The sequence below is a fragment of the Pelecanus crispus genome, chromosome 25 (assembly GCF_030463565.1).
Source record: "Pelecanus crispus isolate bPelCri1 chromosome 25, bPelCri1.pri, whole genome shotgun sequence".
In the NCBI taxonomy this organism is placed as follows: Eukaryota; Metazoa; Chordata; class Aves; order Pelecaniformes; family Pelecanidae; genus Pelecanus; species Pelecanus crispus.
In genome coordinates, this window is record NC_134667.1 from 1,583,388 (window position 1) to 1,610,582 (window position 27,195).

Here is a 27,195-nt window from a genome sequence, read left to right on the forward strand (position 1 = left end):
GTTTCACCTCCACTCGCCCAGCACAGGGCCCACCACCATCCTCCAGCCTCAGCTCTGCAGCCCCTTCAAACAGCAACATGGGACCGGTCAGGAGAGTGCCGAGCTCCAGACTGCAGGTCTAAGGGTCACCCCTGCCCAGGCCGAGTCACAGGCACCGGGGTGGGAGCCCCTTCCCCTCCAGGCTGTCCCTGCAGCAGTTTTGGGGTCCCTCCTGTCCCCACGGTCTGTGCGTGGCTGGGGTGCCCAAGTCCAGCCCTGATGGACTATTCACCACCCCACAGCCCTTGGCACCTCTTCCCATGCCAACGGCCCCTGCCCGTGCCCACCCACACACCGTGCCCCCAGGCTCTGCACAGGGCACCGTCTCCTCACCAGCCGAGCACACCCTGCACAGCCCCATGCCCCCACGCCTGCAGCTTCCCCGGCCACCACCTTCCCTGGCACCACCCAAACCCACACCACCCCCAGGGCTTTCTGTGTCCTCAGGGAGCACCGACACAATCCCAAGGATTCCCCTAACCCACGTCCCCTCCTCGCCCCTGGCATCAGCCCAGCCCCTGTGCTCGGCCGGGGCCCCCAGGAAGGAAAATTCTCTGCAGCCTGCGAGTGCAGACAGCCCGCTCCCCTTCTCTCTGGGGGACACAAACTGCCTTCCTGGGGTCGGGGCTCCCCTGCACCCAGGGGCACTGAGCAGCACACAAACCTTGCGGGGCACCCTGCAGATTGGCTGTGCCCTGGGGATCCCTGAGTGCTGCCATCACCCCCTGGGCCACTGTTGGCCCCAGGGGCACAGCCCAGGGAACAAGGAGCCCAAAAGGGTACCCCAGGATGGGGGAGGTCTCTAAATGCAGCCAGGCACGGGCTGTCTTAAACACAGAGAGGCAGAAAGTCCATGGACGTGAGCACCTTCTGACCCTTGTCCCACTGTTGCTGGGAAAGCAACCCCAGCCCCAAAGGGATCCTGATACCCCGCCGCTACCCACTGGCCCTGGGCGGTGAGACAAGAGAGCCAGCACTTACCCCTGCACAGCTGCACCCAGAGGAGCAGGCACAGCACCCGAGGGGACAGGAGTCCCTCCATCCCCATCCTGAGCCTCCTGCCCCACTGGCACAGCCCTGCTGTGCCCCGCTCCCTGCCACGGCTCCGGGCAACTCACGGGGACAACGACGATGGCAGGCTGATATATCTCTGCAGATGCCGACCCAGCTGCAGGAGGAGCCAAGCGAAGCAGCAGCACCTTTTTAGACATGAGCGGCAGCTATCTCCCCTCCGACACAGACCAGTCCTCCAATGAACTTCTCCAGCTCCGTTCATGACCATATATGAGGGACATCTCTGTCCCACTGCGGGCGTCAGGGCCGCTGCGGTGGGGGATCGTCACAGGACGAGCTGAGCGTGGAGGGGAAAGGAGTCTGTCACTCCTTGCAGCCTGCTGTGGGGACAGGGAGCACTGAGCATCTCCTGCACTGGGCTCATCCAAGAGCCCAAGGCGTGAGTGTCCCGACGCCCCCGAGACATGGGAAGCACAGAGCTGGGACTGCCGCGCGACCTGTGTCAGGATGGGAAGGGAACAGCCCCTTCCCCTGCCACAGCCCCTGCTGTGCTGGCAGCAGCAGCTGGGAAAAAGCCTTGGCCAGGGGAAGAGCTCCATGCCAGCAGTGCTGGCTCACGCCTCCCTCCCTGGAGAGACCCACGGTGGGTCCCTCGCAGGAGCCGGAGCTGGGACATGGCCCTGCCCTGGCAGCAGACACGCAGCCCCGAGGCTCAGACATGTCCCTGGCTCTCAGCGTGTCACTGAGCGGTGCCGTTATTCCCCGCGGGTGGATCGGGACCTGGAGCCTGCAGGTGCACAAACCACAGCCCACGTGGCCTCGCAGCGCTCGCCGCGCTCCCCTGGCAGCGCCCGTGCAGGAAGTCTGTGGTTTCCTCCTGGCACCGTGCCCAGGCACATCCCTGCCGTGCCCCCGAGCCACCCCCAGCCCCACTGCTCCAGCCAGGGCTGCAGGGGCTGCTCCTTCGGCCTGGCAGCCACGGGGCCAGGCAGCTCCCGTCCCCCGTCGTGCCCCTCTCATGCACACGGCCGCTCTGCACCCAGCCCCACGGCCACGGGTGCCATCGGTGACGTGACCTCACCCCCTCCTGCTGCCACTGCTCTGTGCTCATGGCTTACACTGTCACACCTCTGCCTGTGGTGCATGGGCTCCTGATGATGATGCTTCTTCCAAAAAGCCACATTTGGGTAGGGGCTCCATATGATCTGCATGACATCAGAAGCACCCACACAAGCCACATGCCTGCTCTCGGCCTAAAAGCTATTCCAGCAGCAGGGAAATCACAGGCTCGTACACAAGCCATGTGCATACTGCTGGCCTATCCGCCACGCAGCTACAGGTGATGTCACAGCATCTCCACCTGCCATGGACCTGTTCCTGGCTTACCAGCTATGCCGGCACTACTGACATCACAAGGACATTCACAAGCCATGTGCCAGCTCCTGGCCCATCATCCACTCAGGCACCAGCAGCCTCACAAGCACCTACACAATCCATAAGCCTGCTCCTGGCCTATTAGCTCCTCAGGCCTGAGTGACCTCATAAGAACCTGCACAACCCATGGGCCTTCTCCTGGCTTGTGAAGTATTCAGACAGCAATGATCTCACAAACCCCTACACAAGCTTTGCGCCTTCACCTGGCCTATCAGCTACTTGGGAACCGGTGACCTCACAACCACCCCCACAAACCATGTTCCTGCTCTTGCCCTGTCAGCTCTTCAGGAAGCAATGCCCTCACAAGAAGCTACAGAGTCCAGGGGCCTGCTCTGGGCCTATCAGCTACTCTGCCAAGAGTGACCTCACAAGCACATCTCCCCCTGTTTGCCATGTACTCCTTGTTGAGGTATTCAGTCTCCAGTGACCTCACAAGCTCCTCTACAAGCCTTGCACCTGGTCCGGGCCTATCAGCTACTCTGCCAAGAGTGACCTCTCAAGCTCCTACACAAGCCATGAGCCTCCTCTTGGCCTATCAGCTACTCAGGCAGCAGTGACCTCACAAGCACACACCAGCCTAGGTGCTATGTGCTCATGTGGTGCAGTGACCCCAGACGGCAGCTAAACCCCACCCAGGCACTCACTGCCTCCCTCCCAGCAGGATGGGGGAGACAACTGGAAGGGCAACAGCGAGAGCAAAACTCATGGGTGATGATAAACACAGTTGAAGAAGTGGAGGGAACAAGAGAAAAGGAAAGAAGGGATGGAGAAGCACTCACTCACCCCAGCAGACCGATGCCCAGCCAGTCTCCGAGCAATGGCTCCTTTGGAGAAACTCCCCTCCCAGCTGTATTTCTTAACAAGATGCCAGATGGCATGGACTATCTCTTTGGTCAGTTCGGGTGGGCTGCCCTGACCTTGTCCCCTCCCAGCCTCTTGCCCACCCCCTGCCTCCTCGCTGTGGGGACGCAATGAGACACAGAGAAGGCCTTGACATTACGCCAGCACTGATCAGCAATAGCCACAACGTCACCGTGTTATCAGCACTGTTTTAGCCACCAGCGCACAGCACAGCACCATACGTGCTGCTGTCAAGAAAATGAACTCCATGCCAGCCAGACCCAGGACAATCTCCACCCCTTTCTACAAACCGTTTGCATCCTGCTCAAGGCCTGCAGGATTCAATGCATTTCCATCAACCACCACCCCCTGCTTCCCTGTCCTTTCACATGACATACACACAGGGTACTGGGTTTGGCTGGTGAGGCTCAGGTGGACCTGGACAAGTCCCAGCCCACTCCTGACGTCTCCCCTCACTCAGTCATCTGGAGTTTTTTGCAACATTCAATCAGGTCATCAAGCTAAGGATGAGGCAAAACATGTAGCACCAGCCTGCACCCCACAATGGTCTTACAGGGAGCTGTGAGATGCCCCCAACCATGGGGAAAGGGAGCTCACCTCCACCATCAATCTTCTTAGTGTGACCCCTCAAAGTGCAGTGTGCAGTTCACGGGCCCATTGGCTGCTTTTTCTCATTCATGTGGTTCTTCTGTGGGATTCCCTTGGGGTCTTTTCCTCTTTGTACCCATGCACGTGGTCTTCTGAAGCTGGCATTTTGTCCTGGTTTTCCATTTTCACGGAGAGCATGGCCTGTGTCTTGCAGCACTGGTCAAAGCCCAGAGCCTGCCCCAGGAAGCCTGCATGGCCGCCCTGCAGGGCTGGGCTGGGCTGGGCTGGGCTGGGCTGGGGGGGATTCCCAGTCCGGCTCACAGCACTGGGCTCTTCTTTGCAGGTGACAGGATTTGCTGTGGGGGCCCCTTGGAGGCCTCCTAGACGCGGGCCATAGCCCTTGGGCATGTTCCAGCTTGCCCACGCCCCACCACTTTTCGGGCACCCCTCTGCCCTCCCAAAGTGCCCCCCAGCCCCGCCCTGCCAGGGCTTGTTCTGCAGCCTGGTAAAGTGGGGGACCCCGACCTGGCCTTCTCCTTTTGTTTCTATTCACATTTAAACGTTAATTGCTCACTCCACTAGCTCTTATTACAAAAAAGGTTTTATCCATTTCATACCAATGGTTTATGGCTACATATATTTACTTTCTCTACCTTCATAAATGTTTACATGTGTATATGAATCTATACATGAATACATATATATATACATCCACAAGAATCAGAATAGGTGCTGGAATAGGACTGGATTCCTCCTCCTGCTGGGTCAAGGAATGTGGTGTTTAGGTTTCGGTCTGTTAGCAGTATGGTAACGCCGGCAGCTAGGACTGGAAGTGATAGTAGTAGTAGAACGGCAGTAATGAGTACGGACCATACGAATAGTGGAGTTTGGTATTGTGAGAGGGCTGGTGGTTTTATGTTGATGGCAGTTGTGATGAAGTTGATTGCGCCTAGGATGGAGGACACACCTGCTAAGTGGAGAGAGAAAATGGCTAGGTCTACTGAAGCTCCAGCATGGGCTAGGTTACCAGCTAGTGGCGGGGTATACAGTTCACCCTGTGCCTGCCCCTGCCTCTGCTGTGGAGGAGGCTAGTAGGAGTAGGAAGGATGGGGGCAGGAGTCAGAAGCTTATGTTGTTTATGCGTGGGAATGCCATATCTGGGGCGCCGATTATAAGTGGGACTATTCAGTTTCCAAAGCCCCCGAATATAATTGGCATTAATATGGAGAAGATTATTACGAAAGCATGGGCGGTGACGATTACATTGTCGATCTGTTCATCTCCTAGGAGGGTCCCTGGTTGTCCTAGTTCTGCGCAGATAAGTAAGCTAAGGGCGGTTCCAACTATTCCGGCTCATGCACCAAAAATCAGGTATAGGGTGCCGATATCTTTGTGGTGAGTTGAGAATAATCATCGGTTAATGAAGGTCACAGGTAAGATGGCCGAGTGTCAAGGCGTTAGGCTGTAGTCCTTTTTACAGAGGTTTGATTCCTCTTCTTATCGGCTCTGTGGTGAAATTCATGTTGAGTTGCAAGCTCATCGATGTGTGCTAAGAGCGTGCCAGAGCCTGATAGATGGAGGCCTGTTGGTTTGGGCATCTAGCTGTTAACTAGAATTTTGTGGGACCAAGGCCCACCTGTCTAGACCAAGGCCCTAGCTTAATTAAAGTGTCTGCGTTGCACTCAGGAGATGCAGGTTAGCGTCCTGCGGGTCTTAGCAGAAACTAAGAGGGTTTAACTCTTGTTTAAGGCTTTGAAGGCCTTTGGTTTTGGCTATGCTAAGTTTCTAAATGATGGTCAAAATTATGGGGGAGATAGGTAGTAGTAGGGCCGATAGGGAGGTGAGGATGGCGATTGGGGTGCTTGTTGATTTGCTGACGTGCCACTGTTTTATGTGGTTTGTGGAGTTTGGTGGGAGTGTGATTGTTGAGTAATACGCGAGGCGGAGGTAAAAGAATAGTCCTAGTAGTGACAGTCTAGTGATGGTAGTGGCTGCTGTTGTTATTTCTTGTTTAGTTCGTTCCTGGGTGATGAGTCATTTGGGCAAGAAGCCTGTTAGTGGTGGAAGGCCTGCTAGGGAGAGTAGGGTTAGTAGTAGGGCTGCGTTTAGCATCGGGGTCTTTGTCCATGTGGTTATGATTGTTGCTAGTTTTAAGGTTTTGGTTGTGTTGAAGGTGAGAAATACGGCGGTGGTTATTAGCGAGTACAGGTAGAAGGTAAGTAGTGTAAGGCTGGGGTTGTAGATGATGATGATGATGGCGATTCAGCCCAAGTGTGAGATGGATGAGAAGGCTAGGATTTTTGGAATTTGGGCTTGGTTTAGTCCTATCCAACCCCCTAGGGCGGCAGAGGCAATAGCTATGCTGGTTAGGAGTGTCGGGCTGAGTGAGTGGGATGTTAGGAAGAGAATGGTGACTGGGGGGGATTTCATTATTGCTGATAGTAGTAGGGCAGTAGTTAGGGATGATCCTTGAAGGACTTGTGGGAATCAGAAGTGGAATGGAACTAGGCCTAGTTTTACTGCAATGGATGATGTTAGTAGGGGGCAGGATATTGGGTGACTTAGCTGGGTGCTGATGGCGACTGTGTTGATTTCTAGGCCGGTTCAGTATACATATATATAGTGCAACTATCTATAAATAAATATCTGTTTAGACCTATTTCCAAACTTATCTATAAATAGATATATTTTAGATAAATGTCCATATATGTACATGTGAGCCCTTCCTGGCCCAAAGCCAGTGGGCAGCCAATCCCAGGGCTGCCTGAGAAGACATGGGTATGAAGGGGTGAAGAAATGGCTGCCCGCCAATCCCAGTGCTGGATGAAAAGAGGTGGGCAAGGAGGCTGTGGGAAGTGGCAGCCTCCCTGTGGGCAATGCCAGGGGCTTCCTTTGTGCCGTGGCCCTGGGGACACCGGGACGCGTGGCCAGTCCTGCCAGCCAATCCCAGGGGCTGCCTGAGAGCAGGTGGGTGTGACGGTGTCAGGAAATGGCCGTCAGGCAATCAGAGAGCAGCATGAGGTGTCACCCAATGGCAGCTGACGGCCATGGCATGGCGGCACCCTGTCCCAACCTGGCGGCCAAACCAAAGTGGCGGCCCCTGTGCAGGCAGGGGCAGGGCCTTCTGCGCCTGATGTCTCGCTGGGCACAGCGGAAGGGGTGGCCGGTGCTGGCAGCCAATCAGAGCAGAGCACGTGGCGGGAGAGGAGAGGGGCTGCCAGGGCAAATGGCGCCGGGGCTGCTGGCAGGGGCCGGGACTTCCCCCGGCAGCCGCTGGGCGCGGCACCTGTCCCGCCAGGGCTGGCGGAGCAGCGGGGCCTGTGCTGCTGGCGTGTCCCAGGGCAGGGATCCCAACAGGCAGCAGGAAGGGCCCTGGGGAGCTACAAACACCCCAGCCAGAGCTGGGCCTGCGCAGCTGCCCGAGCCTCCAGTTTCCTCCGAGCTCCAGGCCCCGGCAGCGACTGTCCCGCAAAACATACGGGCCATGGAAGTGACATGGAACAGCAGCCCTGGCTGAGCCCTCGGGGCAGTTTATCTGCGCTTCTCCTCCTGGGGAGCCTGCAGCTGCCCCAGCACCGCCTGCGGTCACCGTCTGACAGCGGCACAAAAGGAGCCCTCGCTCTGTGTGGGGGCTGTCTACGCGTGCGCTGGCATGGTCTCTATTTTCATCTTGCTCGTGACAGCCAGCCACAGCATAGCTTGCTCTCACCTGTGTATGGGGGTGTGGAGGGAGCATGTCTGATCCCCTGAGAGTATTGGGTCAAGGCCCTGTTTGGCTGCCACAAGGGATAATACAATAATGAGGAAAGGAGGAAGCCACAGACAAGAAGAGACAGGGACACAAACCTGACGGGCAGATGCTGAGGGAGGCAGTGCTGGGAACCAAAGCTGGCCAGTCATGCTGATGGATGGAGGCGTGTGAGAGGGGGAGAGTGTTTATTCCAGCAAGGTTATCTGCTTGGGGACCTTGTGAATTGGGAAGCTAAGAGACAAAAGGGGAAACCAGAAGCAAAGTATGCTGAGACAGAGACTTGACAAAAGAAACATGGAGTGAATGACAAGAAAGGAACTTTGCCAGTCACACTAGTTGTTGTGCCATCAAGAAACTACAGGTGCCACTTCCCAGAGGACCAACCGGACTTGTCAAGTGACATAATTGTGAATCAGAGGGACCATGGACTGGGAGGGATGCGGGAATCAGGAGAGCTATGCAAAGCCATGAGGGACGTGCAGAGGAAGGGGAAGCGGGGAGGAACAAAGTGGGGTTAGGCAGAAAATGGTATAAAAGAGGCCAGGTGCGTGTAAAACTCGACTTAGTGAGGAAGGGGATGGAGTTTTGAGTAAGAGGGAGGAGCCATGGGCTGGTGATGTATTAGGAAGAAACAGGGAAACAGCTGTGAAAAGCTTCACAGGAATTAGGGTGTGTACCAATGGCTCTGCACCAATGCACGCAGCCTGGGTAACAGAGAGGAGGAGCTAAGCACCACTGTGCAGCTAGAAACCTTATGGCTGGTGTTCCCTCCAGGCCACCTGAGCACGAGGAGCCTTTTGAGGAAGCGTTCTTACTTCAGCGGCAGGAAGCATCCCACTGGGAGGCTGAGATCCTACTGGGGGACTTCAGTCCCCCTGCGTCTGCTGGAAAAGCAGCACAGCGAGCTGTAAGCAGTCCAGGAGACTCTTGGAGTGTGTCGAGCATAATTTCTTAATGCAGGTGATAGAGAGCCCAGCCAGAGGGGAAGCATTACCAGACCTGTTGCTTGCAGGCATGGAAGAAGTAAATAGAGAGGTCAAGGCTGGTTGCAGCCTGGGCTGCAGTGATCATGCCCTGGTGGAATTCTGGATCCTGAGGGATATGGCGATATGGGCCAGGTAAAGAGTAGGGTCAGGACCCTGAATTTCAGGTGAGTGAAGTTTGAGTGGTTTAAGGAATTAGTGGATGGGACGCACTGGGACACTGCCCTCAGGGCTAAAGGAGCTGAAGAGAGCTGGCAGATCTGTCAGAACATTTTTCTTAGCGTGCAAGAGCTCTTGATTGCCATGTGCAAGACATTGTGCAAGGAAGGCAGGAGGCCCGCATGGCTCAGTAAGGAGCTCCTGGTCCAAGTGCAGCGTCAGAAGGAAATGCAGAGGCAGTGGCAGCAGGGCCCTGTGTCGTGGGAAGAGTATAGGGATGCTGCCTGGATGTGTAGGCATGGAATCAGGAAAGCGAAGGAAGAGCTGTGGCTGAATTTGGCAAAAGATGCAAAGAATAATAGAAGGGCTTTTACAGTTGTGTTGGCCAGAAAAGGAAGATTAAAGTAAATGTACCCACGGTGGTGAATTCCCCTCTCACTCTTAAATTCATCTCTAAAAAGATCCAGTTATTAATCCCATGTAGATGTTTTCTCCATGGCTCTTGGCAGGACATTAAAGACAGGCAGCAGAGAGAGACCTTTCCCATTTAGTCTTGGCACAGGTAGACTAAAAGACCCTTTCTTCTTCCATTTCTTAACCCATGTCCTTTTTATGAACATTTGCACCCACATCAGCTCTTGCAGAGGTTTTCCTAAATGCTCCTCGTTTATCTTCATCACATTTAAAAGCAATTATGAGTAAGTTGCTAACACCAAGGCCACCCAGGGGCATCCCGCGGAAAACGTCCCCCCTGTCAATGCCCCCCGGCCATGGCTGACCCCAAGTACGCTGACCTGCCCGGCATCGCGAGTGTGGGGCTGAAGTGGGGAGCAGGCAGGGCCAGGGTGTCCAGAGGGGGAGCGGGGGGAGCGGGTACGTGGGTGGCTGAGGGGGTTGGAGGGGTGTGGGAGAAGGGAAGGGGATGGGCGTGTCTGCGGGGGAAGTGAGGGCATGAGGGGTGTTTGTGGGGGGAGCTGAGGGGCTCCAGGGTGTGTGTGGGAGAGCTGAGGTAATTGGTGGTGTCTGGCTGGGAACTGAGGGGGTCGGGGGAGTCTGAGGGCAACCGAGGAGCTCGGGGGTGTCTGCTCATAAATGATCTGCCCAAGCCCCCACAGTCAGTGCCATCTCACAAGGCAGCTAAGAGGTGACCACAGAAAGAGTAAACGGACAAAAAGCGGGAATTATTCTCCAGGGATATCCCGTTTTATCTGCTCTTAAATGAAACACTAAACATGGTGCCTAGACAGCCCTGCTTCGCTCCTCTTCTCTGCCAGCAGGAGAGCTTTCCCGGGGCTGCGATTCTGCTCTCTCAGTGACACTGGAGCTTTGGTGAGTGACCCTGGGCTGTGGAAGCCGGAGCTGGACCACGGGGGCTTCTCCTTCAAGCCCCATTCCCCTGCGCTGTCCCTTGCAGCCCGGACCACAAGCATCCTTCTCCTGAGGGACAAAGCTCCCTTCCCCACTAGCAGCACAAGCTGTAGGAAGCTCCCTGGAAGAACGTTTGCAAGGGAGACACACAAGTCGAGCTGCCACACATCCTCTCTGTTTTATTATTCTTCCTAAAGGAGGTCTTGGGCCTGCGGGTGGTTGTTGTGGCTCACCATGTTCCCATGAACCTGTACCCGGTACACACAGGTGTACTCTGGGTTTCCCCAGTTGCTCTGCACCTGGAATTTGATGTAGCGAAAGGTCCTGGGAAGCTCCTTCTGTAAAGAAATGGGGGGAGCCATCATTGCGCTGGTGGGAAGAGCCACAACAGATTGCGGGAGGCCCCCCTGCCTGCGCTCCCCTGCTGAGGACCAAAGGGCAGCCCTGACGGAGGAGGAAGCCAGGGCAAGCAGAGCCCCCTTTGCCAGGGCCAAGGAGGAGCCCTCTGTGCCTAGAAAGCAAAGGCCTGGCCTCAGAGGCTTGCTGAGGGCAGCTGTGGAAAGCGGAGGCACAGTGCTGCCCGGGCTGCCGCGGGACACGGGGAGAGTCCCGCTGAGGGGGGCAGGCGTCTGCCATCCTCCCTGCCACCGTCTCCCCTGAGGGGGACTGTTTCCCTTCCCGCACCCCTTCCCACTGCTGCTTTCTCTGCGCTACCCGAAGGGAAAGGAAAGCCCTTGCAAAGGTGGGGCAGCTGCCTCGGCCAGCAGAGCAAAGCCCCATTTGCCCTCCTCTTGCCGCCTTCCCCGCAGGGGCATGGAGCGTGGGAGAGCAGAGGCTGGCTGGGGTGATCCTCTGCACTCCTTCCTCCAAGGACTTGCAGACAAGCCTGCCTTCTTCCCGGGCATCCTGCCCACAGCTCTTGCGGTACCTGCACATGGAATGTCTGAGCGATCTCCTTGTGCACGTCGTAGGTGAATGTCCCCAGGAGAGTTTCTGCCGTTGCCTCATCCACTCCCTCAAAGACGAGAGAGAAAGGGAGCCAGCCAGGCCGAAGCAGGGTGTCAGAAAATGGGCACGGCGAGGCCAAACGCGGGAACCCTTGCCCACCTCCCTTGGCTCCCTTGGTGACTCAGCTTAGGGTGAGTGTGGGTCGGGATGCTTTCAGCATGTGCTCCAGGATCGTTGGCCATGAAGCAGAGAAGAAGCCCCCAAAGGCACAGAACCTGCACGTGCCCCCAGTGGCGCCCCAGGGGATGCGGTGCGCTGCAGCACCCAGCCCCAGACAGAGCTCTGAGAGAAGCCACCACGAGAAGCACGTCTCTGGTACAGCTTTTCCCTGGGGCCGCCCCCCACCCCCAACCCTCCCCGAGAAGTGCAAGGCCAGGACTTACAGAGACAGCAAAGTCTTTGGGGGCACTGCTGACCTCCCCGGAAGGAGAGACTGCCTCGGAGATATGCCAGATGGTGAAAGCCTTTGGCCAGATTTGCTCAGGCAGCCGGATGACCACGTGGCCCCGAGATCCTTGGAAAGCCCAGCAGTTGCCAGGGGCAATACGGGGCTGAAACCAGAAAGCCATGACCATCAGTTGCTACTGGCAGCCAAAGAGCCACCACAGCTGCCTGTTTGGCCAGAAGCAGAGACCTTGCCTTGCCTGTGGGCTGCAATCCTGTTTGTAAATGAGTACAAGTGCATGGGCAGCAGGGCAATATGGAAGTGTTTCTACAAACCCTCTGGGCTCCACCGCCTTTCCCAAGGCAGCTCTGCTTTCTCAGAGCCTGCAAAGAAAGGGCAGGTCTCCCTAGCGTACCCCACCCCATCGTCCTTCAAAGATTCCGCTGCAGCTACAAGGTCCAATGCAGACATGGACCCTGCTTCAGACGTGGTAGACCAGATCATGGCCGGGGGCCCAGAGGAGCACCTCTCGCTGCTGGCATGGCTCAGCAGCCCCCACCACTCCCACCCACTCTGGAAAGGGACCCTCAGAGATGCCGTATGGCAGTGGGACTCCCAAGGACAAAGTTCCTTGGCAAACTGCAGCCAAGGGTGGTGGGCAGGTCACAGCAGCTGGGTTCATCTCGGTCCCCTTCCTGATGGGACACAGTGCTGCCAGGGATCGCAGGGGTCAGGAATGCAATGCAGGCTGCGGCAAAGTGCTGTGCACTTGGTCTGCCAATGGAAAGCAAGGAGGTGAAGCACACTGAAGCCAGGAGTTCCTTGGTGACACCTGCCTGCAAGATTGTCTCTGGAGGGTTTCCAGAAGAGAAGGCAAATGGAAAAAGCCACCAGGTCTTCTTGCCTTGCTCACCATAACTCTTGGATGTCCTCTCCTCATCAATGGTGGCACCTTACATGACGGTGGAGAGAGATTAGGAGTTGAAGCAGTGCATTAGGATGCATTTCTCAGGCTGGAAAGCAGAGCTTGGCAGAGTTTGGGGGAGTGCCATAGACAACGTGAGGGCAGTGAGACTTCCTGTCTTCCTACCTATGGCTTCCAGAGCCCAGTCAGGCATCTGGAGGTAGTTTTCAAGCACCTTCTTAATTGCCACCTGTGTCAAATGCAGAATTTCCTGGGGAAAAATTGGGAATGGAGAGATGGCAGTGAACACACACACACACGTGCACAGGCCATTCTGCATGAACCCCGAGCCCTAGCACAGAGCCAAGGAGCGCCTGTGTGTCAGAAAACCCAAGGCAAGACCTGTCGGAAGAGGTGCCGACTCTGAGAGTGCCAAGAGGAAGCAGCAGGAGGGAGCCCGGATAGGTAGCGGGGTCTCTGATCTACCGCCAGCACCCTTACCTCTCTCTTCTCTGCTTGGACACCATGGTCTACGAGGACCTCTCTCACTGCCTGAAGTATGTTCCCCCTCGCAGCAGACACCTGAGCCACCGTCTCCTCGAGCTCCCGCATCTTCTGCTCCAGCCAAGCCTGTGAGTTCCTGCAAGGCAGAGGGAAAGCAGGTCTTGTCCAGCAGCTGCCAAGCCTCTGCAGGCAGGCTCCAAACGCCGTGCAGAGAAGGGTCAGGTGAGCTTGGGTCAAGCCCCGTCCCCCGGCCCCTTTCCTTCCTCTGGTTTACAAATGGCTCCCTTCCAGCACCGTGGGTAGTAGATGGAAAGGCCGGGAGCCCTGGGTGCGAAGCAAGTGAGTGCAGGCAGCATGAAGCCAGCTGAGACGGCTCCACAGCGTGTGTTGCTTGGCAAGAAAGCGCTCTTACCCCAGAGACTGCAGCTCCGCTTCAGGAAGGCCCGACACCTCCTGCAAGATAAAGAGGGTGTGGGATGGACTCCTTAAGTAGCTTGTTTACTGCCAAAATTGACTCTTTGGAGAGACACTCTATTGGAGCAAGCATGAGGAGCACTGCCAGGGCTTCCCAAAGGAGACTCCCCTACGGAGAGGTGGCAGAATTTCCTGCTGCTTTCAGTCACTTTGGAGAGACCCTGACCCAAACCTGGCCTCTTTAACCATCCACGTTCAGCAGAGCATCTTTCGGGTCTCCATCTGACCCCCCCCCGCCCCAGACTCTCCGATGGGTATGCAGGCAGCAAAGGCACCTTCTGCCAAAGTGCTCCCCACGTCAGCCTGCCACCCTCTGGAAGTCACTCGGGAAGATCCGTCTCCGTGTTAAACCCCAAGCAGGCGCTAAGGAGACTGAAGGATGACCAGAAGTGCTCCTCCCTCGCCTCTGCCTCAGCGGTGATGGGGAGTTTTGAGCAGGCACTGCGTGTTCCCAGGGGAGGCAGGAGGGCAGAGCGACGGCCTTTGCAGGCGTTGGCTTTCCCACAGCAAGGGACACTTACCTGCAACGCTCCCGTTCCCCACACCATTGGGTGTCTCCAGCAGTAGACAAGAGCTGTGGGTCACATTGTCAAGAGATGGTTATTTTCCTCAGGAGCTGCTCCCTCTCCCCAGGACTGAGAGGCCCATTTTTGGTGAGGGGTACTCACCCGACAGGACGGGAAGCAGCAGGAGAAGGAGCCTCAGGACACTCCTGCCCTTCTGGTGGATGTGGCGTTGTCTAAAAGAGCAGGACCACTGCTGTTAGCAAAGCACAAAATCTGGGACATGTATTTGCCAGGGATCCGCTTAGGAGCTCGCTTGCCACCAGGTTCCTGTGCTCAGCACAGCTGCAAGTCTGAAAGCCCAAGGGCCTTTGGGAAGGTCTGGCCCCTTGCACCCCACCCCTGGGGCACAAAGAGCTCTGGCCTGAGACAGGGGCAGCAGCCTGGCCCTGCTCGGCTCTCCCCGCAGCAGGGGCAGGGCCGTGCCCCCAGAATGGGGTTGCTGGGCTGCCCGGCTGGAGGGCAGTAGTGCAGACAGCCCCCATGCTGTGGGGCTGCCTGCTCCTGCCGGGAAGCCAGGCAGCACACAAGGCTTCTGGCCTGACCACCCTCTGCTTTCTGGGCCCCCTTGCACCCACCTGCCCAAAGTGGCTGGCATCTCCACAAGCCCAGCACACCGACCAGGCACAGGGCAAAGCCTGCTCTCCTCCCGAGACCCAAGCACCTCTTCTCTAGGCATGCGCTAGCTGCTGCCAGTGCTCTGCTTCGCACTGCTGCCCACCTCTGCAGCGCGGGGTTTTATGGAGGGCAGCAGGTTATGACATCACAAGAGCCGCCTGGTGATGCTGGTGATGAGCTGAGAGGGGCTACCAAGAAAGGGTTGCTGTGCTGCCTGGAGGGAGCAACCCTGTGGGTGAGCCTCCGCCCGCAGCTGCAGCTCCCAGAGACAAGGGGCCCAGAAGCACCCGGGAGCACAGAGAGCAGCAGCTCCTTTGGCTCCTGGCATCAAGCAGCGTGGTGTGCAGGTCCCCTCAGGCTGGAGGGCCACCCAATGCAGACTGGCTCCTCTGCATACACGCAGGGCTGCTCAGATGCACGCGTTTTCACACGGTGTTAACGGAGATGACGCTGTGCATGGTGGAAATGATCAGCAGCAAGGCTGTCTCTCTCTCTCTCTCTCGAGTGGTGCTGCTGTCCTGGCCTCCCTCCCTGCCTCCCTCCTGCCAGTGCTGGGCCAGCTGCTGTCCCCAGACCAGGAAGAGCTGCTGCAGGCACCCAGGGTGCTCCCCGGAGAGCCCTGTGCCACCTCCTCTGCCTTCCTGGCTGCCCAGGGATGTTCCTGGGCCACAAAGAAGGCCACAAATGTGCCTTAATCCTGACATCACTAATAGTACTGCTGCTTACAATCAACCTACTAGGCCTATTACCATATACATTTACCCCAACCACCCAGCTATCAATGAACATCGCACTAGCCTTCCCACTATGACTAGCCACCCTACTCACAGGCCTATGAAATCAACCCTCAGCCTCCCGAGGACACCTACTACCCAAAGGAACCCCAACACTACTAATTCCTGCCCTAATCATAATCGAAACCACCAGCCTCCTTATCCGATCACTAGCGCTAGGAGTCCGCCTCACAGCAAACCTTACAGCAGGACATCTCCTTATTCAACTCATCTCCACAGCCACAACCGCCTTACTCCCCATCATCCCAGCAGTGTCAATCCTATCTGCATCAATCCGATTCCTCCTAACAATCCTAGAAGTAGCAGTAGCCATAATCCACACCTACGTCTTTGTTCTCCTACTAAGCCTATACTTACCAGAAAACATCTAATGGCTCACCAAGCACACTCCTACCACATAGTAGAGCCAAGCCCCTGGCCCATCTTGGGAGCAGCTGCCGCCATACTTACTATGTCACGTTTAATCATATGATTCCACCACAACTCATCACAACTCCTGGCCCTAGCTCTGCTCTCCATAGTCCTAGTTGTAATCCAATGATGACAAGACGTTGTACAAGGAAGCACATTCCAAGGCCACCACACCCCTACTGTCCAAAAACGCCTGTGACACGGAATAATCCTCTTCATCATATCCGAAAGCCGCCTTCTTCCTGGGTTTCTCCTGGGCATTCTTCCACTCCACAGCTGTCTGGGCACCAAGGGCATGTGCTGCTGCGCTCAGCGAGCAGCTGGGTGGGGGCTGATCCAGGGCATAGAATCATAGAACGGGTTGGGTTGGAAGGGATCATCTAGTCCACCCCCCTGCCATGGACAGGGACATCTTTCATTAGATCAGGTAGCTCAAAGCCCCACCCAACCTGACCTTGAACACTTCCAGTGATGGGGCAGCCACACTTCTCTGGGCGACCAGAGTCTCACAACTCTTACTGGAAAACATTTCTTCCTTATGCCCAAGCTAAACCAACCCTCTTTCACTTTAAAACCATTGCCCCTTGTCCTGTCACTACAAGCCTTGATAAAAAGTCTGCCTCCATCCTTCTTGCAAGCGCCCTTTATATATTGAAAGGCCGCAGGAAGCTCTGCCCAGAGCCTGCACTTCTGCACTCTGAACAACCCCAACTCTCTCAGCCTTTCTTCATAGCAGACGTGTTCCAGCCCTCGGATCATTTTTGCGGCCCTCCTCTGGACCCGCTCCAACAGATCCATGTCTGCAGTGCAAGCTGTTGGAAGCCCCCTGGAAGAACGTTTGCGAGGAACAAGTCAAGCTGCCACACACCTTCTTTGTTTTATTATTCTTCCTAAAGGAGGTCTTGAGCCTGCGGGTGGTCATTGTGGCTCGCCACCTTCTCGTGAACCTGTACTCGGTACATAGCGGTGTACAGTCAGAGCCATCGTAGGGAGCACAGCAGCCACCTCCCTCCGACCGGTCACCTGGCATTCATGGTGTTAGTAAAAAAGGATTTGCTCGCATTTTGGTTTTTTCTCGTTCGTGCACAGGTACTGGAAAGAAGGCAGCAGAAGTACACCCTAGCTAAAACCCCTTGTATTGCTGGCAGTAACGGTGCTTCTTGGCTGGGAGCATGAGAAGTACCCCTTTTCACGCTCTTGACCCTTTATATACAGTTTTGAGACTACTCACATATTCATTTTTGCAATGTACATAACCTACATGCTTTGGCCATGACATCCCTTGTTACCATACGCTTTTGAGGATTTGTTCACATCAACTCCCTGTGGTGGTGCATCCCCCCCTCTCTTTTTTTTCCCCCTTTCTCTTCGGCCGCAGCTTTTGTGTAGTGAGTTGGTCCGTTAAGCGCCCCTTAAGTGTACCAGAAACTCCTACATGGCTGAAGCAGAGAGCGGCCCTGATCTTATCAAGATCTTCATATTATGCCTAACGAGGGGAGCAAGAACAAACAGCTACCCCAGACAGCCTTGAAACAGAGTGGTATCATCATTGCTGGAATTCCAGCAACAAGCCGACCCAAATTGTGGCTCAGATGGCAATTTACTGGTGATTAAAGTCAATCATCTCACAATCCTATAAACAGCAGTCCTAAGTGAGGCCCTTTGAGCTCTCCTGGACTGCCGTGGGCCACACCAGCATCTCCCTCTGATCGAAACGCCTCTCAGAGTCAGCAAAACTAGCAGACTCCCGAAAGTCTGCTGCCAGCAGAACTCCATTGTTGGAGATCGACAACGGAGCCTGGGCGTCTGAAATTCTTCACTCCTCGAGGCTCTACTCTCGCCTGCTGAGAAATGCCAAGGCATTAGACGTATTTCACTAAACTCGAGGGGAATTTTTAACAGGTATACCATTTATATATATATCATAGAATCATAGAATGCTTTGGGTTGGAAGGGACCTTGAGAAATCATCTAGCCCAACCCCCCTGCAGTGAGCAGGGATGCATTCATATTTGTGAGTATGCATGCGTGAATCAGTTTAAGTAGTCTGTAGATGTATGATTGAATTTCAAAGGGAGTCTTATACTGCTGCATTATTCTTATAGCATTACTCTCATAAACAATTGACCAAGTCTGAGACTAAGAGTGGGCCCAGCCGCACCCAGACTCCTCTCTGAGAAGGAGTTTAGAAAGCAAGCGGGTCCATTCCGAACCTCGTGACTCAGCGGGAGGGTTTCCGTGTCCCCTACATACGCCATCCCTTTATGAATCATTCCAACTCTGTGTAATTCAATTTTCCTTTATGCACTTCCATGTAGTAATAGAGTGAACCTTGCCATTTTCGAATCTGTAATTAAGTCACGGTTTTGATCAATTTTGTCTAATCACTTTATTAATCATTGATGATTGAGTGCTATTAAAAATATTAAAATCAAATTCTGCCATTTGCTACAAGCAAATTCTAACTGTTACTAAATCAAACTGTGTAACGTCACTTATTCATAGTAAATTGACATAATCAGCAGGATTCACAAACCTGCATTCGTGACACCCCCCATGCAAGCATGCTTAATGCATATTTATTAGCTGAGTTTGCACTATTTTGTTGCAACTTTGGTGCTTTCAGCTGGTTTGGCCTGGTTTCTCCTAACAACAAACCCTCTTATGCAAGTGCGGTCATTGTTGGTCAAGTTCCATTGCGCCTGTGTGAAAATGGGCAACCATTTACGCAGGACAGTGCACACACCCTCCTGCCTGCAAATCGGGCAAGAACCAGTTCTGAGGCAGAGCCATCGTGGGGCACGCACACGCAGAAGGGAAAGCAGCAGCCACCTCCCTCCAGCCCGTCAGCTGACATTCGTTATTGACACAGTCGCGCACTTGTCCTACAATCACAGATGTCTGTCTTCTCTTTCTGGTTTTATTTCAAAAGAACCGGGACGTCACTGGGCGGCTCCCAAAGGCAGCCGCCAGCTTCGGTGGCAGGACCCAGTTAAGGATGTCCCTGTTCAGCAGGACCAGGATGAGGACGACAATCTGCAGGAAGGCGAGGAACAGAAGAAATCTCCTGTGGGACAGGAGAGGGGTCAGGCAGAACAGGGGGCAAATGTGTCTCAGCTCTTTCCAACCACTCTCTTCGCACAGCACCGTGGCACCTTGAACCGTGCTGGGCACAACACTCCCCGCTCAGGACTGGGGTGAGGGGCCCGGCTACCTCTCTCGGCTCTACTCTACGTCTCCCCGGTGGGCCCCAAAATCCCCCCCTACACGCCCCCCAAGCTAGGAAGAAAAGAAATACTGAACCATTTCATCCCAGAGAAGTCCAAAGCTGCCTAGTGCCCTTGGACCACTGGCACGGACATGCCAGTGCCTATGGAAGAGCCCCGGCACCCTGACTCCCCCGGGCCACTCACCTCAGCCAAGAAGTGATGTTATGCCTCCTCGACGCCAGCTGCTCCTCCTAGAGGCCAAGGCACAGCAGGGACATGTGTTGGGGTGTGCGAGGCGGCGAGGTTTGGGGGCTCAGCCCCCCTCCCTCGTTCACGCTGAGATCAGTGCCCCCATGTCCCCCGGGCACAGTGCAGACCCTTCCCTCCCCAAGGCCCACAGCGGGGTTGTCTGTCCTACCAGCCGCACAGCCACCATCTCCTGCAGCAGCGACTCGCCTGTCTTGTCCGCCTGCGCCGCCTTCCCCCTGCTACGGACACCATGGGGTTCTGGGCTGTGAGAAGAGACCTCGGCCGGCATGGTGGCCCCCTGGGTGGCCAACAGGGAGCCAGGGTGCTGCCCAGGCTCTGCCGGGGCTGGCACCAGGCACTGCGGCATCCCAGCACTGCACAGACCCACCCCCTGCCCCTGTCCCGCCCCAGGCCTGGGGGGCATGGAGGAGAGCGTGGGAGCTGCTCAGAGTGCTGCAGAGCTGCTTGCAGGAGTCCCGAGTGGCACAGAGAGGTTTTGAGCTGCTTAGGAGAAGACAAAGGGCTCTCCAGAGCAGGCTGGAGCAGCGGACAGGAGCCACAAAGATGTCTGCAAGTGGCAGAGCTCTGCCCAAAGCTGCTGAGCATCCCCCACCCCGCTGCCCCAGGTTTCAGTCAGGGCCCCATCGCCACTCACAAAGCTGTTGGCTCTTGGAGGCATTCCTGTCTCTCCAGGAGGTGCTGGAGCTTGTTCCTGAGCAGCTGGAGAAGCAAAGGGCCCGGTCAGGAGTCCATGCCATGTCTGCTCTGAGGGGGCTTCCCCCCACAAACCTGTGGAGCCCCCGTCCCTCCAGTCCCCAGTACCTTCTTGACCTCAGCCTGCTCCTGAACAGCTTGTGCCAGCTCTGACCACTGCTCCCCCTGCAAAGCAAGCGGGACACATTGCAGGGAGCCATGGTGGGAAAGGGCATCCCCACTCAGTCCCCAGGGCACTGGGAGGTCAGGCCAGGGCCAGGGCGGCAGGCACACGGGTGTCCTGGGGCCAGCACCATTGCTCAGCAGCTCTGGCCACTCCCCGAGGCACTTCTGGGTGCGGGTCACAGACCTTGATCAGTTCCCGCACTTTTGTGCCTCCCTCTGCCTTTCCCTGACAGAGGTGTGCCTGGGAGAGAAGGGGGAATGGGAACGGCTCCAGGAGGGGCAAGGGGTGGAGGAGGACCCCCATGACGCTGGCCAGGGCGCAACGCCAGACTCCCCATCGCCTCCCCTCCAGCCCATGCCTGGGTTCCTCTCACACACGGTGTCCCTGTACACCCAAGTGAGGGTCACTCATCGCACCCCCTTCCCCAAAGCCATAGTGCTGTGCCTGCTGTGCCTGCTGTGCCTGCAGACCCATCAGGGTCCCCTCTGCAGCACAGCCACAGCCAAGAGCCTGGGGGATGTCCAGAGGCCCAATCCCTCCATCATGGATGCCATATCCCGGAGTAAATATCCTCCGCAGCCACACCACTGCCCGTGGCTGCTGGGCTGCACGGACCCAGCACTGGCACCCCCCTCCCGGACCCTGTCGGAACGGGCCTCCTTTTCCCCTGTACCTTCAGCACCTCTTCCAGGCTTGCAGCTGCCTCCTCCTTTGCCAGCTGAACGTGCTCCTGTGGGAGAGGAGGTAAGAGAAGCAGGCATCAGGGCACCGGGACGCTCGCATGAGTGCACTCATGGCTCCCTTCGGGCACTGCCTTTGCCCTCTTGTCTCCTCTCCTTGATGCCATCAAACTACAGAGGGGCAGAACCCATTTGTATTTCTGGAGTGACAGGGGGATCCCAACAGCTCACTGTACTAGTGGCTGATGTGACCCTAATTGGGAATGAGTGGCAGAAGCACCCCATTGTGACTGGCCCAGACGCTCCGTGCATCCTTGGCATAGATCACCTCAGGAGAGGGTATTTCAGGGACCCAAAGGGTACCGGTGGGCTTTTGGGATAGCTGCCTTGGAGACGGAGGAAATTAAACAGCTGTCCACCTTGCCCGGTCTCTCAGAGGACCCTTCTATTGTGGGGTTGCTGAGGGTCGAAGAACAACAGGTGCCAATCACTACCACAACAGTGCACCGGCGGCAATATCGCACCAACCGAGACTGCCTGATTCCCATCCATAACCTGATTCATCGACTGGAGAGCCAGGGAGTGATCAGCAAGACTCGCTCACCCTTTAACAGTCCCACATGGCCAGTGAGAAAGTCTAATGGGGAGTGGAGACTAACAGTGGACTATTGTGGCCTGAACGAAGTTACACCGCTGCTGAGTGCTGCCGTGCCAGACATGCGAGAACTTCAATAGGAACTGGAGTCAAAGGCAGCCAAGTGGTGTGCCACAACTGACATCGCTAATGCATTTTTCTCCATCCCTTTGGCAGCAGAGTGCAGGCCCAGCTTGCTTTTACCTGGAGGGGTGTTCAGTACAGCTGGAACCGACTGCCCCAGGGGTGGAAGCACAGCCCCACCATTTGCCATGGACTGATCCAGACGGCACTGGAACAGGGTGAAGCTCCAGAACATCTGCAGTACATTGATGACATCATTGTGTGGGGCAATACAGCAGAAGAAGTTTTTGAGAAGGGAAAGAAAATAGTCCAAATCCTTCTGAAGGCCGGTTTTGCCATCAAACAAAGAAAGGTCAAGGGACCTGCACAGGAGATCCAGTTCTTAGGAATAAACTGGCAAGATGGATGTCGTCAGCTCCCAATGGATGTGATCAAACAAAATAACAGCTATGTCCCCGCCAACTAGCAAAAGGACACACAAGCTTTCTTAGGCGTTGTGGGTTTTTGGAGAATGCATATTCCAAATTACAGTCAGATCGTAAGCCCTCTCTACCAAGTGACCCGGAAGAAGAACGATTTCCAATGGGGCCCTGAGCAACAACAAGCCTTTGAACAAATTAAACGGGAGATAGTTCATGCAGTAGCCCTTGGGCCGGTCCAGGCAGGGCAGGATATTAAAAATGTGCTCTACACCGCAGCCGGGGAGAATGGCCCTGCCTGGAGCCTCTGGCAGAAAGCACCAGGGGAGACTCAAGGTCAACCCCGAGGGTTTTGGAGTCGGGGATACAGAGGATCTGAAGCCCGCTGTACTCCAACTGAGAAAGAGATACTGGCAGCATAAGAAGGGGTTCGAGCTGCTTCGGAAGTGGTTGGTGCTGAAGGCCAGCTCCTGCTGGCACCCCGACTGCCGGTGCTGGGCTGGATGTTCAAAGGGAGGGTCCCCTCTACACATCATGCAACTGATGCTGCGTGGAGTAAGTGGGTTGCACTGATCACACAACAGGCTCGAATAGGAAAAACAGCTTTGCCCATGAAGGGGGTAGCACGTCCCTGCATCTGCAGAAGCAAAGGGGCAGCAGCGCCTCGGCTTCTGAGATGCCCAAAGCTGCCCTGAGCCCCAGCAGCCCCTGGCGCCTGCCCGTTTGCCTGGCCCTGAAGCCCTGCGGGGCCTGCCAGCGCTGGGGAGCCCTGGGGACAGAGGCGAAGGACGTGGGGAGAGCGACGGGGCTCTGCCCTTCCTTCTGGCCGCAGGAGGATGCCCTGGGCCATGCCAGGGCAGGGCGTCTCTCCTCCTCACCGCCCGGGGGAAGGCGAGGCCTGAGGAAGGCCCTGGGTGCTGGGCTCAGCACAGGCGCTGGCACCGGGGGCAGAGCCCCGTCTCCGGCCTGCTGCCGGCCTGGCCGACACCAGCGGCTCCCGGCACACAGCTCCTCCTGCCCAGGGCTGTGGTTGGCAGCACAGACAGAGCCGCCTTTCGGGAAAGCCTTGCTGATGCAGGGCAAATGCAGGGCAGCTCCCCTCCTGCCCCCTCCCCTCCTGTCCTGCCCCCTCCCCTTCCCCCCCTTTCCCTTGCCCTCCCCTCCCTCCCCAAGCAGGCCCAGCCCCCCTGAGCGGAGCGAGGGAGGGCAGAGCTGTGCACAGCCCTTGCGCTGCTGGGAGAGCAGCTCCAGGTGACATGGCCCTTCTTGAAGGCCGTCTCTCGGCAGGCCCAGGCTCCCGGCTGGCTGAGGAGCCAGCTGCGGTGTTGGGGGGCAGCTCTGGGAGGGGAGGCCCAGGCTGCCCCTGCCCCCCTGGCAACAGCCGCGCCATTGGCCACGGCTGAGCAATCAGCGGAGCTTCCTTGCTGCCGGCGCGGGAGAAGGGTGCATTCGTTGGGTCTCTGCTGCGGGTGCAGGGCCCTCCTAATGCCGCTGCGTAGGCACCGAGCGTGTGGGTGCCAGGGGTTCTGCAGGCTCGGCACTGACCTTTCTGGTTCCTTTGGATGAGGAAAATCGTGGTACGTACTCCCGAGAACAGAAAGAAAGGCAAAGAACTGATGAAGAGAGAGCTGCCCGTCGAGGTGGCAGTGTCGGTAGCTTCTGGTTTTACATTTTCTCGACTGCGTTCTGGCCAGAAGCCTTGTCTGAAACGATTGAAATGAGCTGAGCCACCGAGTATTTTTCATCCCTGCACAAGTCTGTATTGCTGCGGACTTTTAACAGCAACAGCCATGGCCTGTGGGCCTGTCCTGTGGGGAGGTCAAAGCGGGCATTCAGGGAAAAAAAGGTTGCTTTTCCCAGATGTTTCCGAGGGAGAAGGCAGCAGCTGGCTGTAGGCAGAGGGGACTATAAAGAGATGGGCAGTGTCCTTCAGAACGCAGCACGGTGATGTGGATGCGGCCGCGAGGTGACAGTTCCCATGGCCTTGAGCAGCGCAGCAGGAATTCCCAGGCAGCAAGGCCGGCTGCCAGGGGTGTGAACAGCTCCTCCCGAGCGTGGAGACGGGCAGGGGAGAGGACGGTGCTGTCCTGTTGGGTGTAGCAGGGGACGGTGGGTGGAAGCTGCTCGCAGGACGTGTAATTAGGAGCTGTCATCTTGGTTCTCGGTGGGAAATCACAGGAGGAGGGAGGCTGAGTCATGAAAGGCCGCATTGACTCTGTGTGTGAAGTAGTTGAGCTGATCAGATTTTGAATAAGAGGTGATTTGGGCAATACCTGGCAAAGTCAGCGTCTTGTACGTGTTGCGCAGACTGCGTGACTTGACCACGGGCAAGGACAGGAGCGTGACAGGAGTGCTGGAGGGGCAAGGAATGGGGATGGCAGTGATCACAGACTCATTTCTCAGTTTTCCGTGGGCTGTCTGTATACCCCACGTGACTCGTCTTGCATTCGGGAAGAAGTGCCACCCTTTTGTTGAAAAGAAAAAAAAAGGAAAAAGATAGCGCTTAGTGCTCTCCCATGACTAGAATTTCATCCATGTTAATGAGCAGGTAGGTTATCTGTGGCAGAGCTGGGACTTGGGGCGAGATTGCCATGCTTAGTTTTACCATCCTAGAGTATTAAAAGCATTCCCTTTTGAAACACATTCCCAACATAAGAAGACATGACTTTCTGAAAGAGCCGCTTTTCTAGGAGCTGCATCAGAGCAAAGCCAAATGAGAGAGACTTGCCTGCTGTTGGTCACTGAGGCTGATGGCAAGTCACCAGCAGTTTTGGCAAGGACAGAACAAGATGGATATGTGTGTGCCTGTGTGCTGATTGTCTTCAGGTTTTGGAGGTTGTAGGTTTGGCAGGGCCGATGGTGGTGTTAACGTGATGGTAACAGCAAAACCTCCAGGCATCTGTGTAGGGCATTTTGGATTTTATACGGTTTAGAAGAGTACTTGACCAGTTTAATGCTCTGTTGACGTGCAGGAGCTCTAGTGTCATCAGAAGAACGTGAAGACAGGGAAGATGAGGCAGGCAAAGGGACTGAAAAGCGTTATAACCTCTGACAGCAGAAACGTGTCATTTATAGTTTATATGAACAGGTTTCCTTCAACATACTCTTCTTTTCAAAGATTTACAGAGTACGTTTTGCTCTTCCCATATCAGAACTCCATGATTTTAAGTTAAAGCTCTCCACCGAGATTTAAACTAAAATAGAGCAATGTGTCCTGGACAGAAGAGTAATTCCACAGACTTGGTAGTCTTAGTCTTATACTTTTCAGTTCTCCTTAACCAGCAGGTGTGTGATTAAAAAAAACAGAAAAGAAAAAAACTTAAAACTCCCTCTGAAGTTAGGGGTGGGGGAGACACATCAGCTTTTCTGCCTCTTCCGCTCTCCTGCTTTCTCTTCAACTGGTTTGTATCATTATTCCAATCCTTTGCTTTCACTAGAGCCAAGACAAGGTAAGATACTGTTTTCGGTCCGGTCGTGTCCTGTCAGGAGGAGATATCCATGTAGACGTGTTCGGCCACAGAGGCCATGCTGCAAAAGGAGTAATGGGTGGGTGCGTGGTTAGTGGTGGTTCTCCCTTATGCACAGTGCTGTGAGTCAAGTCAGCGAATGGTGCTTTGGAGGGCTTTCAGATGGGTAGTAATTACAGACTAATAGTATGATAATTTACTGCGGTAGTCTGAAAGCATGAGGGAAACAAAGATTTGGCGAGGACAGGGTCCTTTTTATCAGCTGTCACATTTTTTACAGCGCAGCCTTTGTGGGTCACTGCCAAGACGATCATGGAGGTGGTGGCTGAGATTCTGTACTGGAAATTCTTTTGTTCTGGACTTGAAGCCCAAATCGCCCTCCAAAAGTCTTTGACTACTTAATCTGGAGGGATTCGGTTTCTTTTCTTAGAAGTGAAGCCAGCTGTGGGACCTGTGGCTGAGCTGGGGGACAGGGAGAAGCCCCGGACCGGCCTCGGGACCTGCAGCAAACCTTCCTTCCAATGAGCTCTCCCAGCAGAACATTGCCCAGGAGCCACTTTGAGTGTTGCTGTTCTCCTTCAGGAAACATGGAACGCACCAAGCACACCCAGAGCTGTGCCTGTGCCAGGAGAAGACTTCACGCGCTGCTGATGGTGACAGTTCCCACCAGCTGTCCAGCTCTGGAAAGGCAGGTACGTTGCCACAGAGGGGGCACTGCCTGGTTGCCGCTTGTCTTGCAGGAACAGGATTTTCCCAGAAACAGCAGAAGGGAGGCAGGACAAGAGGACTCACGAGGTCAAAAAGCACATCAGACAGCTGGCGCAGTCACGATGAGAGCAGAGGGAGGAGGAGGTGCAGGTGACCTGGCTGGGACAATGCTTCCGAGGTAACATCTGCCAGACAGTCACGAAGACAGGCAGAGGCATTGGGAGGTCATGGAGAGGGTGAGAAAGGTGGCTGGGGGAGAGGAGAGCACGGGGAGATGGGAGACAGAGGAGGAGATGGAGGTGAAAACGCCGGGCTGTTGGCAGTGAGGACGCTCCTGCTGTGCAGGTGCTTGTGAGGTCACTGGTGGCTGAGCAGGTGTTAGGGCAGGAGCAGCCCCCTGGCTTGTGCAGATGTTTTTGAGGTCATAGGCACCAGAGTAGGTGGTAGGTGAGGAACAGGCCCCTGAGTTGTGCTGGTGCTTGTGATGTCATAGGTGGATGAGTCGATGATAGGGTGGGAGGCACCTGGCTTGTTCATGTGCTTGTGGTGTCACGTGTGCCTGAAGAGGTGATAGGGCAGGAGCGAGCCCTTGGCTTGTGAAGCTGCTTGTGATGTCACTTGTGGCTCTGTAGGTGTTTGGGCAGGAGCATGCACCTGGTTTGTGCAGGTGCTCGTGATGTCGCATGATGCCAAGGAGGTGATAGAGCAGGAGCAGGAACCTTGCGTGTGCAGCTGCTTATGGCGTCACAGGTGCCTGAGTAGTTGAGAGAGCAGGAGCAGGAACCTGGCTTGTGCAGGTGCTTGTGATGTCACTGATGACTGATTAGATGGGAGGGCAGAAGCAGACCCCTGGCTTGCAAAGCGGCTTTTGAGGTCACTGTTGTCTGAGTATCTGCTTGGGAATGAAAGGACACCTGGCTTGTGGAGGAGCTTGTGTTGTCATTTGTCCCTGCAGATGTGATAGGGCAGGAGGAGGCACCTGGCTAGGGCAGACGCTTGTGATGTCA

General features: G+C 55.7%; 1 protein-coding gene across 1 annotated transcript; it reads right to left on the minus strand.

The window, feature by feature from the left end:
* Positions 1-8,677: 8,677 nt before the first annotated feature.
* On the minus strand, positions 8,678-15,442 carry LOC142595935 (SUN domain-containing protein 3-like). Its single transcript, XM_075724806.1, has 9 exons — positions 15,416-15,442; positions 14,141-14,211; positions 12,996-13,134; positions 12,681-12,765; positions 12,427-12,542; positions 11,589-11,756; positions 11,126-11,212; positions 10,431-10,535; positions 8,678-8,779 (listed from the first exon to the last, which is right to left on the minus strand). Exons 1-9 carry the CDS (start codon positions 15,440-15,442, stop codon positions 8,678-8,680), a joined length of 900 nt encoding a protein of 299 aa, XP_075580921.1.
* Positions 15,443-27,195: the final 11,753 nt, after the last annotated feature.